The sequence below is a fragment of the Lethenteron reissneri genome, chromosome 25 (genome assembly GCF_015708825.2).
Source record: "Lethenteron reissneri isolate LAM-NWPU_2019-01 chromosome 25, ASM1570882v1, whole genome shotgun sequence".
Lineage (NCBI taxonomy): Eukaryota > Metazoa > Chordata > Hyperoartia > Petromyzontiformes > Petromyzontidae > Lethenteron > Lethenteron reissneri.
In genome coordinates, this window is record NC_083803.1 from 12,016,795 (window position 1) to 12,034,234 (window position 17,440).

General features: G+C 47.4%; 1 protein-coding gene across 1 annotated transcript in view; it reads left to right on the forward strand.

Moving 5' to 3' along the window:
• Positions 1-17,440, forward strand: part of LOC133347242 (E3 ubiquitin-protein ligase TRIM9-like) — a 64,797-nt gene that overhangs the window by 25,924 nt on the left and 21,433 nt on the right. Inside the window, exons 6-7 of the mRNA XM_061559350.1 lie at positions 7,026-7,136; positions 10,015-10,168. Of these exons, the coding sequence (XP_061415334.1) occupies positions 7,026-7,136; positions 10,015-10,168 (265 nt within the window). The remainder of the gene's footprint in view (positions 1-7,025; positions 7,137-10,014; positions 10,169-17,440) is intronic.

Here is a 17,440-nt window from a genome sequence, read left to right on the forward strand (position 1 = left end):
GGTTGTGCATGTCCCAACCGTTGTCGACAATGTCTGGAGATGCAGTTGCATTCAAACCCCCCTTAAGATTTAATTGTGACAAACGATGCCGTTGATGCCATAACCAATGTGCTTTTGCACTGAATGATGAGTTCATTAAGATACGCAAGCGGAAGTAGATTGTCCTTCCCCCACACCTCCCATTAGCATGGCTGGATACGTACGGTGCGAAAAAAGTTCAACGTACACACGGATTGCATCAGACATTAGCAGCCGCTGTCCTCGCTGACTGAATCCTTGGCACATTTTCTAAGCATCAGAATCCGACCTGCTGTGCACGTGTGCTGCCATGGCAACCACCTATCCTTCCTTCACATCGCTACGCAGCTTCACGATGCTGTACAATACGGACCCCAGCCTTGAGAGTGAATCTGCAAAATCTCCACATTTGGTGTTGCGCAGCGTCTGTGTTATTGCAACTGAATGGAAGATGCTTGAGACCATTGAGTGTTAAACTAAATTAAACTCGTCAAATTTTTGGAACTGCGTGCGTAGGATGGAAGCAATTACATGGTTTGATTGGATCAAAACAGCGAATAATTAATCTTCCTACTTGGCACAGGTGGCATAAACTCTGTCTCAGAACTCATGCTATACAAATGGATGTTTTGGTGCTAATTCACGGAAAATCTATTTGTTGACAGTTTGTTAGTACCCTGATTATATTTTATTTGCAAGATAAGCTTAATTGAAAGGATAACCCCATATGCAAATACGCATTGGTAGGAGCTAATCTCTGTCGGCGACTGTGTGCCAATTATAGAAATTACACGTTCACATGGCGAGGATGAGAACGGAGCCTGGAATCCTGGCCACAGATAACATCAGCTGGCAAGGGATATCTGAAAAGGTCATCAGACCCTTCTCCAATCTGCAGACCAGCGTGGTGAATTATAGCGAAAAAAACCTCCATGACCGACATGGCACGGGGGGATGTCTTTATCCAGCGGTGGATTGACAAAGAGTGGCATATTATTATAACATCGTTTTTTTATGGCATTGGCCAGAATTTCTATAGGGCAACCCCGATCATTCATGCAGTTAATGCCCTGCCCCCTTTTTCAAATCTGGGCTCAGCATGTTTTGTCCATCTGTCTCACCGACTTTACCACCGTCTCTATAAAATAAACGTCCACTGTTTTTGTACAGCGTCTTAAGACGCAGAACACATTTAGATGATTTGTAAATCATATTGGGATCGTATTGTGTGTGACATCTTAATGTTCACGTAATATCATAATGAATACCAGAGTTATGACGACTGTATACTTTGCCCCAACGTTGTGAAACAATTTCGATTTGGAGGATGACCCTTTTATTTTCAGCAACACTTTGGTTCTCAACTCCTGATCTACTGACCCCTCGATCGAAGGCACGATGGGAAAATAAGCCTCGGCATCTGTGCTCGATTTGATATTAACGCTCGAGGAATTGAGTCGTGTTTTCACACTCGAACCCAACTGGAGTGAGTCCGCCCCCTCCCCGTTGTGATGTCATCCCAATGGATAACCCGGGTTGAGGATCGGTGCATCATGTAACGTTTTCATTTTTTCAGCGGTAACATTCCAATTTTTTTGCTGACAGCCTCTAGGGATGGAACTCGTAAACAAAGTTCCCTTTTTGGTTTTTATCATGCACACTCTGGAGGCAAGCAAGGGTCGTTAGCGAAAAAACCAGGGCACCGGCGCGGCACGGCATCTGCGCAGGTTGTGTGGACACTGTGCACGTAACGACGCATCACATGTATCAATTATTAAGCATCAAATGTCATCTGTGAGAAACGACCCTGTTTGATTCGGGTTCACACGATCTGTGCCGCCACGTTCAACACAATGTTCAAAAGGGAATTTGCTCTTTCGATTGAATCGCAAACCCTGGATCGCAACAATTCATCAAGTTGTAGGGAGGCTGAATCATGATGTCCCCAGTGTCCAGCACCACAGTGGTGACCTTCACACCCCCCACCCCCACCACTGATGATTACACATTTCACCAGCTACTCATTTGGGGTTGAACCAACATAGGGAGACCTAGGATCAGTTCAAATACCATTTGCTACTGATGAGCATGGCCAGAAATTACATCCAGGCCACCATGATCAAAGCACAGCGCGAGAACCTCTCTTAGAACTGCAGTGCTCCCTGTACAAACAAAGACAAAGGCCCCACATGCAGCTTTTACCAGACTGTGGGGGCAAGTGCTGTTAGTGAACATCCATTAAGACCAGCATGCCACTTTTGTCTCCCCAGTGCTGATGTGTACACACAGCCCTGATGTACATCTACTCATTTAAGGTTGAATCTATATATGAGAGACCCAGGATCGGTCTAGACGTTACCCTTGGCCGAGAATCGAACTCAGGTGGCCTGTTTCGCAGCACATTGCGCTAACCACTGCGCCACCGCTCCACTCCCCACACACATACTGACAAACACACACACCCACTCTAACGGTATAATTATGCATAGGCACACACAACACACACACCCTTCGCCCAAATAGCAGCGGGAGATAATTACGCGTTTACGCTGATTTATTAGACGCCCTGTGCAATACGAATGCGGCGATCCTTTCGCTAACAAAAAATAACATATAGCACTGTTCTGGGGTGGTCTCACATCAAAAACAGCTGCAGCTGCAGGGTTTGTTTATAGCTGCGGGTGGCCTTCAAATGATGCACAGTGCGAGGTGGCCCAGCGCCCACTCGCTACTTTGCAATTGTCTCGATGACACACGCGTACCTTTAAGGGTGGTATTGGAGGATAACCAGTCGGTAACAATGCATTCCTGTAATCAGATGACAAAATATCATAATTAGGAAATCCGTATTAGTGTTCCCTTTTCAGCGTGCGACCGAATGATCGTATCAAGGTAATGGCTACATCATTATTCGGAATGCTTTCATTAAATAAATAAAATAATCTAATTGATATTAAATATATAATTAACAGGCGAATGACTACAGCTTAATGCAACGACAGCTGTGCCAACTGTGACATGCCGCAGAGGCCTACAATCTTAATAGTAACAGACATAATAACAGTAATTATTCACAGCTCTTTGCTGGTTAATGGCCTCCCCCACGTTGTCTCAGCCATGGGGCCGGTTTGACCATACTTCACCTCGCCGGTCAGTCGGTGCGGGTTGGCGGAAGGAATCGTGGGCCAGGCCCGTGACTGGTTCCGATATCGCTCGCCACTCGATGTTCGCCGTGGCATTCAAGGCCTTAAAATGGACTTGCTCCTCCCTTCATTCATGACTTCCTTCAGCCACGAATATTCCAACAAGATCATTAAGATCTTCAGATTGTGCGTCATTGTCAACGCGTGCCTGTAATCTTCTCCAGGTGTTCTCCAGAGCCCGGAGGCCCATTTCTTGTGACATTGTTGCAAATTCTCAGAGAAGTGTTAACATTTTTTTAAGCACCCTGTATTGGTTTTTGTGCAGTAGTCTGCTTGTGGGACAAGTCTCGGTGTTAATTGTTAGAGTCTGGTGAGGTTAGCTGGAAGCTACATAAACGGTTCCCACTGGGAGCCACTAAAACTGCAAGATCCCCTCTGTGGGTGTTGGCTCTTGCGACGTGATTTTGTAATGTGTCACATCACCTGGAAAAAACAACAACACACTCACTCAAACATACACAAAGCATAAAAAACACACGCACACACCGACACCAGCACAGCATCTCCCGTTCAACCTCAACGACTGTAGGATTAAGTGCTGTTAGCGAGCATCTATTAAGACTGGCACAGAATACAAGGGTGGTGTGACGAGGGTATTCAGTCACCTTTGTGTTGACACTATGACAGGTAATTTATTTAAGGCCGAGTCAATCTATAGGAGGTCCAAAACACGTTACACTTGCTACTCATGTTGTGCATGGCTGGAAATCATACTGACAGTGATTGTGCTAGCCTAGGTGTACTTTGAGGCCACAAAAGTCTCAAAAGGTTTGTTGGCAGGATATAACAACTGACCCGGGTGTAATGGGTTAAGTTAATGCAGTGACTGGCAGATGCACCACATGCACACTTTGTGCAACTTGGGGCACTCAAGTGACAGCATCCTCGCTCACTCCTCCTTCCCCTCTTACATCTGCCCAGTTTCCCCACAACTCAACCGCAAGCCTCCGTCCCCAGAGGCGTGCGTAATTGTCACTTTAATCGTCGGTTAATGACGGTAAGTGCACAGCTGATTTGTTTACACCCAAGCCTCCCTCCTCACAAGGGGCATGGGGCCCAATTCAGCGAAACTTCGTACTCAAATTGTAAATGTAGTGGGTTTACACTCCAACACACCGGTGTGCTGAACTAGTAACGAATTGTTGGCGTGACAAACCTTACTAATTGGCTGTGTTGGGTGGTGGCGGGTTTAACGACACATTTATATTTACACGATCTAACCCAAACACCTATATCATGGATAATATTGGTCGCGAAAGCCTACTACTACTCCGTGTTAAACTCGTATCGAAATGTTTTTTGACCATCGTTTTGCCCTGTTTTGGCAGAACGATGCCCGTTTATGCAGAAAGGTGGCTCAGTTCTACCGTTTCCATTTCCTTCAGAGACATTCGCAGGACATATTGCACTGTAGCTGAGTCTGATTTTACTAGAAAAAAATTTCAAATGTGTGCCGTCAGACATTATGGCTCTGTGGTAGATTGGGGCAGGGTCAGCCTAAAGTTCTTACACGGTTAAATTATCAAACAATTGTATTTCGTGAAGGATATGATACCCATCATCAGTAAACCAAGTGATGTCCCTCCCATTGAGTGTGATGTTAAACTGGTTATGGTATGTAATTTAGACATGCGTGCATCTGTAGACATGCAAAATATCCCATGTGTTTGTGATGGGGACAGGGCTTCCTTTCAGCTACAGTTGTCTGGGGCTGAGCTCTGGGGGAGATGGCAGTAGGCTTAACATTAATTATATGTGTAGTGGCATCGTGGGATGCCACTGCATGATGTGTGAGCCGGGCTGTGTGGGGCACGATCTACGGCAGGCACACTCCTGACAGCCTGCACTGTGCGGCTGCAGTACCGGCCCTAGCGGGGGCCGGCTGAGATCGTCAATCAAGGATGGATGGCATTGCACTCCACGTGCAGTGCCAGCCTCTAGAGGTTAGGGGGCGAGAGTGCCGGGTACGGTGCACGGGTTTACAGGAGGCCATGGCGCTCTGTGTGAACCCGGAGGCTTAGTGACCTGAGGTACCAGCCCGGGGGCCCCCTAAGAGGGGGCTCGGGGACCACGGGACCAGGACCAGGTTCTTCTCGAAGGCTCGAGAAGGTGGGCGTGGCTAAGGGCAGAGTGAGACCCGCCACGGACAATATAAGCCGGAGCACTGAACGGGTCGGGCGGCTGTCGCAAGACTCAAAACTCAAGTCGTCACTGAGAGAAGACCTGCCTGACTGCGAGACCTGGACCCGAGACGGGGTCCGGTCTGAGGTCGCCACCCAGTGTGTGCTAGAGTTAGCTAGCCCTGAGGGGATACCTCCCTAGGTTAGCTGGTGAAGGGGCAGATATACTCCTTCGTGTTTAGGGCTTCATTGTTAATAAACGTGTTGCCTCTAAGAAGCTTCCATCTCCCTGGTGTGAACCACTACATATTCCTAAATTCCTAATGTGAGGGACAAAGCGAACCCCTGCTCCCCTCCCCCAAATATAGAAGTCAAAGTCTGCCTATGGCAGTCGGGTCCGGGGATTTTGGGGTTATGGGACCCTGGAAAATACTCCATGAGAAATTAAGTCATTGATAGAAGCAAAGTTACACACTTCATCACTGTAGCAAACGGAATGCCCCTCCACTTGTTGAAAGCAGGGTTCGACCCCTACGAAACCGTACAGACTTTTTGCAGATGCAGTCCTCTCTGCGACCCCACACGACTCTGCAGGAGGTTGAGCCGTTGACACAGACCTTCACAAATTGATTTAGGTGTCTGCGCCACGGAATTACACGTACGTGCGTGTGTGAAACGGATTGGAATTCCCTTGCACGTCCCGATCTCTGGATTGGCTGCCGCCGATCGGCAAGGAATGGCGCCTCGTCCATTCCTCCCGGCGAAATTGATGATGAAATTTGTCGGTGAATGCAGTGGAATATTTTTTTTTATTTGTAATTGATTTTCTGGTCGCATCGCAAAAAGTTAAATGTGTGTCGTAATTAATAATACATTTTCAGCCAAAGATTCTGCCAGCAGATTTTACAACAAAATTGGGATTTGGGCCCATGGTGTTGTCCCGTAAGGGATCACAGCAAGGGTTTTACATAAAAGAGTAGACTGATTGCTCCCTTGATTGGAGGAAATCTAACATCAATCTAACATCTGTAGCTGTTGTACAATTTATCCAGACACAATGATTCAAGCGTGTCGTCTCGTGTTTCGAAGACAAGGTTGGTGGATCACGTGCTTCTGGGCCAGAAAGCCAGGAAATGGAAGTACAACAAATCGGTTGCTGACTTGTTCCGTGCGGTTTTTGGGTGGTATTCGTGCCGATTTTGGTTGGTACACGTGTTGTGGAGTAGTTGATGACGTCTTGTCACCCTGGGGTGTAGAATGATTGACGTCTTGTCACCCTGGGATATATAATCTCGGACCGGTGACGTGAACGGGGTCGTCGCGAAGGGCCAGGGACGGAGAGAGTTAAGGAGTCGGGATCCAGGGTAGGGGGAATTAGCGCCAGGCTAGGGTGGCTACTCACCCGGCCCACCGAGTTGGATGACCCCTCGGTCGGTGCTGAGGGAAGAGCACGAATAGCCTGGGGGAGCTAGGAACTTCCCAGTATCCTTTCCCCTGGGAAGCTATTAAGGTTGTCAACTGTTAGGTGTAAGCCTTGAAAAAGTTACCGACATTAGCCCTTAATAAACCTTGGCATCCGCCCTTACTCAAGAACTGTGTCAGCGTCGTCTGTTGCACCTCAACACACGTATACACGTATGCACATACCTCATGTGCGTGCGTGACCGCTTGTTTCTGTTCACAGCTGGTGCGGGATCAGATGAGCCACTGCTCTGTGAAGCTACGGCAGACGACAGGGCTCATAGAGTTCTGCCTGGAGGTGATCAAAGAGAACGACCCCAGCGGATTCCTGCAGGTACCGACATCAAACTCAAGGCAGCAGTAGCCGAGTGGTCAAAGTGCGACTGTGTAGATGTTCGCGGTTGTGCTGGACGGCTCTCCGATGCGTTCCAGTTTGTTGCCGCATGTTGTTCAACACGTCTGATGTTTCACTCCATGTGCCGGGAGCAATACCCATCTCTTTTAGCAGTAATAGGGCAGTGGGGGAAATTCCACTGCAAGTACGGTGGGAGCAAGTTGTTTTTTCCATGCGACGACAACTGTTGACTTCCCACAAACTAGTACTTTTTTATTGATCATGGAGGGATAAGCTCGATTTTCCCCTTCCCCAAGATGTAAGCCTTCAGTGAGTCATTCACCCTTCCACAGCACCACACTGCCGAACACTGTTTTCATTAAAACCACAGCTCGTAATAGTTACAAAGCTAGGATTTACACAGGACATAGGGACGAATCGAAGTTGTTGTCAGCAGAGACACATGCTCTCCGATTGCTCTCTTGATTACAAAAACACATTCCCACTTGTTTTTTTTATATTTAAACGGACTGTGACTCAATTTCCCAGTTAGCTGTGGTATACAAACATCTGCCGCTGACAGACCGTTACTCTTATTGGGAGTATTGATCTGGAAAGCCAACATACTGATAGACTAACATATTTTATCTGGAAGTGGAAACGCAGAACGGAGGTTTGCTTTTCTCATATCGGACTAGGACTCAAAAGAAATGTCCACCGTAACATTTATTAATCACGAATATATTCCAGTAAAAAATATCAACACTTAAAACTATCGTTATGTGTTTTGCAAACTATTTAATATTATCCAATTTGTGCATGCTACAGTATTTATATGAACACTATTCACGCTCTGCTCCCTCACTCCTCCTTTCACTCCTTCACTCACTCCACTGTTTTAACTGACTCTCTCCCCTAACTAACTCCGCTGTCTTAACTGACTCCGCTGTCCCCTCGCGACTCAACTCCTAATTCCCTTCATCCCTTTCACCTGTCGATCATCCCACTTCCCAGTCTGCGCACTCACACGCGCAATCACTGCGAGACCCCCGCGAACGCTGTCGCATGACTGAAGGGAGTCGTGAAACGAGTTTCAGCGGCGGAAGCCACCAACAGAATGCACTGATGCCGTTGCTCATGGCTACGGTGGCTGTGGTTAGACGCACGCAATTGTCATCCTGTGGCATCATCATGATGACAACAGCAGCTATGCTACCTCCACCCCCACGATGATTGCCAGTCACAGCACAAAGTATTGATATGCACATCCATAGGCTCCACAACGAGAAATGTCTCGTCTTCAATGTCATTCTTTTTCGGCAACAAAAGCTAAATCTGGGAATATCCTTTCAGTACTGTGAAAATGTAAAATGCGTCACCCAAGTAGTTTTTACAATTGTTTTATTAAAAGGGTGCCTATTCAGATATAAACGTGCCAAGAAGGGGCAGGGCAGCACAGCGTCACGAACTAAAGTCGTCACATGATCAATGATCACAGATGACCAAATCACCCAGAATGTGCCCAATCTCGTCAGAAGCTAAGCAGAATTAAGCCTGGATAGTGCCTGGATGGACGTCCACCGTGCATCGCAGCTATTATAGGTTACTGCAGCGTTATGTTGCAAGAGTGGAATAAACAAACAAAATAATTGCTGGGCTGCACTATGCTCAATCGTCTGTGCTTCCTGCCTTCACCAACCTGCACTGACCAGCGTGGTGAAGTATGGCCAACCCCCCCCCCCCCCCACTGCATGGCGGGGAGGCGCTCATCCAGCAGTGGATTGACAAAGGCGCTCTAGGCGCAACATGAAAACACACACGCACACACATGCTTACGTGCCCATCCAACCCTTGTCGTTTTGTAAGACGCGAGCGAGGGGTGGAGGTGAGGGCAAGGTGCAGGAGGGGAGCATCGGGTCGGGCTGGCGGGCGCGGTGCGAGACGGCACCGTCAACAGTTCACCTCTCGAGCTCATTCAAATTCACAGCGGTTGGCGCATGCCTAAAGGGGGGGGGGGTTTGCGCGTGATACGGCAACATCGTGCGGTGAAATTAAAGTGCTCATCAATATTAATGATGTCACGTGCGCGTGGCGTGGTTACCAGCCTGTGTGCGTGTGTGTGCGTGAGATCATGTGTGTGTGTGGCCTCAACGTGCACATAGCCTGGCACAAGCGCCGTGGTAACGTCGCCACCGCCACTTAGTGGCGAATGGCGGTTATTGTGTGTAAGTGATGGTTTCAGGAAAGGGCGTTCCTGCACAGATGCCATATTTTCTCTCCGTCTGCTGCAGCAGAGGTGTAAGGAAATTCCAACAGGACCTACATCTCTGCTTTATTGACCTGACCATCAGTAGGCCTGGGATCTGGGTTGCTCTTCGTGCTTTCAGAGTCCCTGAGTCTGGCCCCTGCTTAACTCTGAGTCAGATTCGGATGTTTCATGAGGCCAGAGTTTCATGGTATGGTACTGGCCCGGCTTGATTAAACAGCCAGTGGAAAACCACGCCGTGCTGACGTGGCTTGGGTGTGCTAGTGGAAAAAGGGTATAAAACTTCACCAAAGCGGTGAAACCTCTGCAGTCTCCCTAACGCAGTGGACAAGTTTCAAATTAGCTGCTTTTCCAATTTCCGTGTGTGCACGTCACGCGTATACATTGTGTGTGCTATGTGTACACTGTCCATGTACGCTGTGTATACAGTGTGTATGCTGTGTGTATGCTATATGTAAGATGCGTATGTTATTCGTATGCTGTGTGTGTACGCGGCGTGTGTACGCTATGGGTGTACGCTCTGTGTGTACGCGTTGTGTGTACGCTATGTGAGTACGCTGTCTGTGTACGCTGCGTGTGTTCACACACACACACGTTGCGTGCGCCGAGCAGATCTCGGATGCCCTCATCAAGCGCGTGCACAGCACGGAGGAGCAGTGGGGGCGGGGGGCGCTGCAGCCCCGCGCCAACCCCGAGTTTGACCTCTCCCTCGACAGCGGACCCCTCCTGAACTCCATCCAGCAGCTCGACTTCCTGCAGACCCGAGGTGAGCCCTGGCCGTGGTGTGGGGTGAGCGTCACCTTGTTGAGACTCCACGCGCCCACTGGGGGTCGACTAAAACGGCCGTGCTCCGGAGAGAACGGCGGCCTTGCACAGAAACGTGGAATTTCCACTGCTGGCTCGGGGATATTGGCGTTGATGAGCACCACCAAACTCTTGCTTGAGCATCTGAGGCTCCTCCATTGGGGGTAAACGCAGTCCATCATCACTGCGGAGTCAATAATATGGGTACCGCTTTTTGGGAAGTCAGCGGTGGTCGTCTTGTGAATAGACAGATCGCAATGTAGAAATGTGAAATTTCCATCGAAAGGTTAACACTGAGGGTAAGCCCTATGCAACGTTTAAAAGAATTTGGCAACGTTTTGATAACATAATAATGCAATACCTTAGAGATAAATTGATCAATAAAAGTGGTGGCTGGGTGGCTCCGGAGGCTATCGGCCACAGAGATCCTGGGATAGAGACCATTATTCTTCCACCTGTCGTTAAAGCCTTCACGTGATTGTCGGTCTTAGCTTGGTCACCAATGGCCGCACAAAACACCAACACGATAAAATCAGAGGTTGTTTGTTTATTTATTTAGGGCATATTCCATCTGATTGGAATGACATTTGTTGCAATGACCAGCATGGTGAAGTATGGTCTTAAAACAACCCCGTTGCCGACAACTTGAGAATGGCTGGAGTTGAATTATTTTATTTTGTAGACAGTTCATAGCGCAGCCAGGTGATGTGATTCAGTCGGACGGTTGTGAGTCACAACTCCCAGTGGGTGGTCGACTCAATGCCAGTTTATGGAATTCACTTACTCGGTACAAAACATGTTTTTATAACCGATAACCACTTTTAGCGCTTAACAAGCAACGCATTTGAAATGCACGGCCTGTGCCACTGTGTGCTACACATACTCTCTTGAGTGCCCACCCTTTGCTTGTGTAGCAGAGCATTCCATCCTCCATTTACCTACCCACTGAGTGCCGAGCAAAAGAAGACATTTATTGTACTTGAACAGGAAATATATACAGCAATGGGTGGAGTGGTGGCGCAGTTGTTAACGCACACTGCGCTTCGAACCCAAAGATCCGGAGTTTGATTCAGGGCCACGGTTGACATCAGTGGTGAGTGATATCAGAACCAGCCCTGCCATCTCTTCCCCCGCCTGCCGCTCCACCTCCTCCACCTACACCAACTCGAACTGACCAGTGTGGTGAAGTATGGTCGAAATAAAACTTCCATGACTGACATAGTGTGCTTGGGATGGGAAATGGCTGGATGTTTTTGTGTGTGTGTGTGTGTATATATACAGCAGATGGTATGCATCTGTTAGTCCTTGCTAGAATACCGGAACACTGTGGAAATTCATGTATGCAGCCACACCAAGTGGTGACTGGATTTCCCACCACGGGCATAGGGCCTCCGATGAGTAAGTGCCCCCACAGTGCTATATTGAGCTCTGATTTTTATTATTTTGACACTAACCATTAAGCTGTTCCGCCGCCTATTCAGACTTGCTCTGATTACTGCTGGGAATCGTTTTTTTGCGTCATTTTGCCTGACAGCTCATTTTGTGTGAATTTTGTCTTTCCTTTGGTGTCAGCTCCATTGGGGAGATCTGCTTGATAATGTCCGTATTCACTCTCTCCGATGGCCTTTGTTGATGAAAGCTTGCGCTCTCTGTGTTGTTGCGATTGATTCGTCTCCTCATAGCAGGCTGCGGAAGGTCTGCTCCCTATCGGCTTTTCTGTTCAACTCTTGTGTCGTTTTTTTTTTGCAATCGCTAACAGAAAAAGGTTTTGCTGAAGCATTTTTCTTGGACCGTCTAATTGTCATTTGGTTGCCTCTGATTTCTGCATTTGTGCAACAAGAAATTGGTTCATCTGTAAATACTTGGCACTGGACCTGTAAGCTGAAAATCACAAACACTTCACCGCTGTCATCATTAACGCCGTGGCATAAATTATGCAGCGGACACATATATAATTTAACGCGTGTGTCAGTAGTTTATTTTGAGAGGAGAGAATTTATTGATAAACCAGTGCATTTTTAACGAATGTTTTGTTGGAACTTGGTGAATTACGTGCCCAAGGTTGTGCCAGATCTACTGGCCTGTGGTCCATGCTTCAGAGCTGAGGTTGGGGGGTCACTCAGAGATTGTCGTGTGCTGTGAGACTCCCCAGTCTGTTGGGCTTTCAGGTGGTGAGTTGATCGTAATGCATGCATTGTGGGATTTTTGTGAGTTCATCGCCTCGTGTGATTTCACCCAGGAGGAGGAGAGGGAGGGAGGGGCCTAGAGTGGAGGTAAGATCATCAAAGTCAGTCATGAGTTGGGTTTTGGCATTAAAACGCCGAGAATTGACAGAGCTTGAGATTGGTAATAAGTGGTGGGTGAAGGGAGAGATGTACAAATGGAGCATAACAATGAGAGAGGGAGAAAATGTGAGATCAGGTTCGAAAAATGTCAGCAAGGCCCGTACTCTGACCAGAGTGAGTGAGTGCGCTAGCAGAGGTGTGAAACTTGCAAGGGTGGAGTTAGTGTTCAACCCTGGACCTGGGAGGTGGGGGAGAATTAAATAAAGACAACGCTGAGCCAAACATTTTCTTTAAAAAAAACACACACACACAATGGAATGCCGCACCGACACACATTCGCATTTAAACTGGCACGCGCATGCAAAGTGCCCAGCCATCACAGCAGCGACTACTTGGCAGCTGCTGCAAATGCTGAGAGCTCTGCGTGTACACGGAATTGGTCCGGGTATCACCGACCGATCCTAGGGGTGCATGCGCTGTGTCAGGAAAAACAACATTTGCACTAACTAGGGTTGCCGTGATATAATTTGTTTCGCAATACGATAGGATACTCATTTGAACGTTGTGATGATTATCACAATGCTGCATCAGCTGCTCAAACTGTACTTCAAAAAATTGTACTTCACGGTTATGTTGTGTTGAGTGCGTTGCTTGCACTAACAGTGCAAATAAGGATGACTTAAAAGTTCTTCAACTGCAGTTTCTTCGCTTTAAGCCTGCAGAACTCAATGGACTTATTTTATCATCCACATTTGGCAGGTAGGGCTCAAATTTAAAACACGAGTAATGTACGTGCTGTCAGTCTACGTGAGACAAAAGTTAATGAACTAGGAAAATGATGTCCTATAATAACGATGCTGTCGATAACTCAGAACAATTAAAATGCCCAACAATAAAGACCATGCATTCGTGCATAACGGTCGATGCGACCGTCGCGGGCCTTGTATCGTACGACGTATCGTATCCGCCGTGTATCATTGCAAGCCTATCGCTGACGCTGATGCATGCGTACCCCTGTTCTCAGTGTGCACGTGCTCTGGTAGCAGCAGCGTTTCGCCCGCTGGTTTTCTCCTCCTCTTGCCAGCGTGCAGCGTCCTTGCGCACAATAGCGAAGCCAGGATTTTCAGATAGGGGGGGGCAACCCATCCAGCAATGAAAAATGATAGAGGAGTTGTTAGTAAGTAAGGACTTGTCCCTTGCTTTTTATTCGACGAGTGTGCGGCGATGGCGCAGCCATCGATCGAGGGTCGAATTCGAACCGTGTGTGATCAGCATCGCACTCGCTGAAGGTGAATGCCTTCAGGGAAGTCGTGTACTGTATACGCAACTGCGCACAATTCTGTGAGTCGCTTATAACCGCTTTGCCGTTACTTATTGCCAATTATGGACTCAGACTATTGTCCTATCATCTCATAGAGTCCCTGGCACGTAATAATATGCTACACAGTGGCAGTGGGGGTCGCAAAATGCCGATTTATTACTAATAAACCCCAATGATCCGATCGAAATTATGGATTTCGATTGGATCATTGGGGGGGCATGTGCCCCCCCCCCGCACCCCATTGGCTCCGCCAGTGCTTGCACACCCTGAACCCCCTGTGTCCATGCTGGGTTCAGGGTGCACCGTAGATAAACGCATTATTTGGTGACAACTGCGTTGGCAGTGGTGCACAAGCACAAATAACAGCAACAAAAACTCAACACGTTCGTCAATAACACTGTGGCCTCAAAAGGAAAATATATATTTAATTGACGTTTCTGGCAATGATCTTTCTTTCCTAGCACATAAAATATCAGAGTTATGTGCTATGAAGAAGTGCTATTGCTCAAAACGTCATCTATTATATATCTTTCCTTTTTAAGGCCACGGTGGTATTGACAAATGTGTTGAGTTCGACAAATATATATTTACACACATCCGATAGATAGATAGATAGAGATAGATCGATCCGTGTACACTGTGAGTCGTGTTCGGCAGAATCCAAGTTTTTTTTTAAACCCTCAAAAAAATTGTGCTTTCGTGCAAAATCAGTTTATGTTACTCACGCATCTCCAGACGCGAAACATTAATGTCCGTTTATTGCGCATTGCGTGTGTATATATATTCACGTAGTCGATTGCACAAGAGAGTGTGACGAAGAATGGCTAAAATTAGTGATGGGGTGGCAGCCAAGTGTGGAAACAAAATAGAACGGAATCACCTCGAGGGATTGCAACGTTGAAACTAGGTCATGTGTGACCGTGCCGGGTATTGTCGCCACGCAGACCCATGCTGTGAGCAGAGAGAGGACTTAACGCTGCATTGGTTTATGAATGAATGATGAATGCCGTAAATCGGCGCGCTGTCTTTTTGTTCAATTACCAAGGGTTATCTGCAATGCTGCAGAATATAATTTTCTTTGCACGCCACACACATATACTCCGGTTAGCGATATCTATAGGAGTCAATTATGGCCGTAAGTCTGTGTATTCTCTGTCTGCCCCGTACCAAAACACGTTTACATCCTGGGGGAAACCTGACCTGACAGCTACGCAAATTTGAAAGAACCGCACGGCATATATAAAAAAAACCTCTTCCATATAGAGTGATTGCGTTACGATCAACCCTCAGCGTTGTGCTGGCCAGGCATACGCTGCGGTGAATAACTAATGATGCGAGTGAATAAAACGCATTGCTCCTCTCGAAGCTGGGCGCGTATTAAAGCCGTGCAGTAAACATTGACGGCGGAGTGTGATTTATGTGTGCCCATGATTGCATGTGTATCTGACATTGAGCTCACCCGCCCCCCCCCACCCGCATGAAAGGGCACGCGTATCGTGTGGCGCTACCGCTACGTTGCCCGGCCTGCAGCGGACGTTCCCTTTAGTGGTGCGGGGCCGGCTGAATCATCTATATGTATAAAAAATATAAAGCGAGCACGCGCCGCTGCATGCGGAATAAATACACCAGGGGGGCCCTTAGTGCTGTGCGTGTGCTACGCAGTGTGCGCTTTGCGCGGGGATTTCATGGAGCGGTGGTTCACAAACACTGTGTGCTGCTGCTGCTGCGGTCGTCGGAGCCCGAGGTTCGATTGCCGACCGTGAGCAATATCAGCGGTGTCCGAGCCCGTCGCGGGCCCTCCCTTCGTTGACACAGCCCTAAATCTCTACCCTCGTGGAGATTTAAGGCTGTATCTACCCTGGTAGAGTTGTCAGGCTCATGTGAACATCAGCACTGAGGAGGCAAACTAAATTAAGGGTGGTTTTGTCCACAAACCTTGAACTTCTTTCGCACCTTACGTAGCCAACCGTGCTAAATCGGAGGTGCCATACCTGGCAGGCACTCATGAACGTCACCTGCCACAACAGTTTTTTGTGTTACCGCTAAATGGATACGTTTGTGTCTTGGTGAGTGAGGGTGCACACTTGAATATATTTTACCACGAATTATTGTTGCAAGAGAAAATATGTGGGAAGAATAAAACCCATAAAACGCATCTTAATGGCTCTTCACCCTTGTGTATAATGTGATTGTAAATATGTGATAGTCGTGTCCTCGTGATCCAAGTGTCTCTAGTTAAGGATAGGGGCCTCCAGTGTTCACACGATCACCCTCTAATTGATTCTGGATAGGGACGTGTTCGTTTGCATTACTGTACTCGCTGTAGATTAATTAGCCTCTACTGTCCTGGGCTGATTATCATTTAAATTGAAAATGTATGAGAATTAAATAAAGAATTGCCCTGGCAGTTTAATTGATTAACATTTTAAGTATAAATGTTATTATGTAATTAGAAATTAATTTGGAATGCAAATGAAGTGTCAGAAGGGTAAAGTGGATTTGGCAGCATATCATCCAGCGTGTGGATCGTGGTTTAGTTCAAGAAGGCGCCTGTAATGCGAACATTCATCGGCATTGTGCAGGTGTGCTCTGGACAAATATCAGATGCTATCTAAGCACTATCCAGGCTAAAACTTGCTTATTTTCTGAGATCTGCGTGCATTCCGGGAGGTTTGGTCATAGGCATATAATTAGTAATCCAAAGTAAAGTGAATATGCCTCCATGCTCCAATAAGCTGCACTCGCCTCTAGTTGGCCCTGAGCCAGTAAGTGGAAATTCCACGTTCCTATGACAATGCCATCCTGGGAGGGGTGATGAAGGGCTGTCAACCACTGACAAGGATTAGACCTCACGACCTTTTGATTGTGTGCTTGGGCAGTTGAACCACCACAGCACTGCGAGTACAGATCAAGCTTGAGGAGAGCATCCTAAGCATTATGGGGACGGACACACTTATTAAGAGACAGACCATACTAGCCAGACAAAACCCTATCCTCATCGCTTACTAACTTGGGATGCATCTTCTTGGTTCTTTCGGTAAAGTCATGTAGAAGGGAAATAATAAAATAATACAAATTTAACATCATAAAATACAATTCTCACGACGTTTCGGCCACAACGCAAGCAGCTGTCCTCAGGTGAAGAACTAGTCTGTCGGAAAGAACCAAGAAGATGAATCCCTGCAGTCACGAAAGCTTTAAATCGAAATTTAATTTGGGATGCTAACACTCAACTCTTAACTCGGTGAGCAGGTAGATATTTTGCCTTTAAACTTTTGAATAAGATATCATTGCGGCTCTCACAGAGTCTACATGAACACACTGCAGCATAACACGAGGTCAGTAGCTCATGTGAGAATGGCCAATCTACCACGGACAGCTCTGCCTCTTGGTGCTTCAGAGCCGAGCCAGGGCTGCCCTCTGAGACTACTCGCCCGCAGGGTTGACAGGGCTTTGCTTTAAAGAAAACATACAATATTTATAGAACGTATAATCCTCTCTTTGTGGCCGCGATATAGCTCAGTTGGCGAGCAACAGGGCTTCCGGTTGTGAGATCCTCTCCTGCATTCAAATGAAGCCCAGAGTCGGCTAAACCTTAATTTGTCCCGGCTCATTTACATAAGTGCCG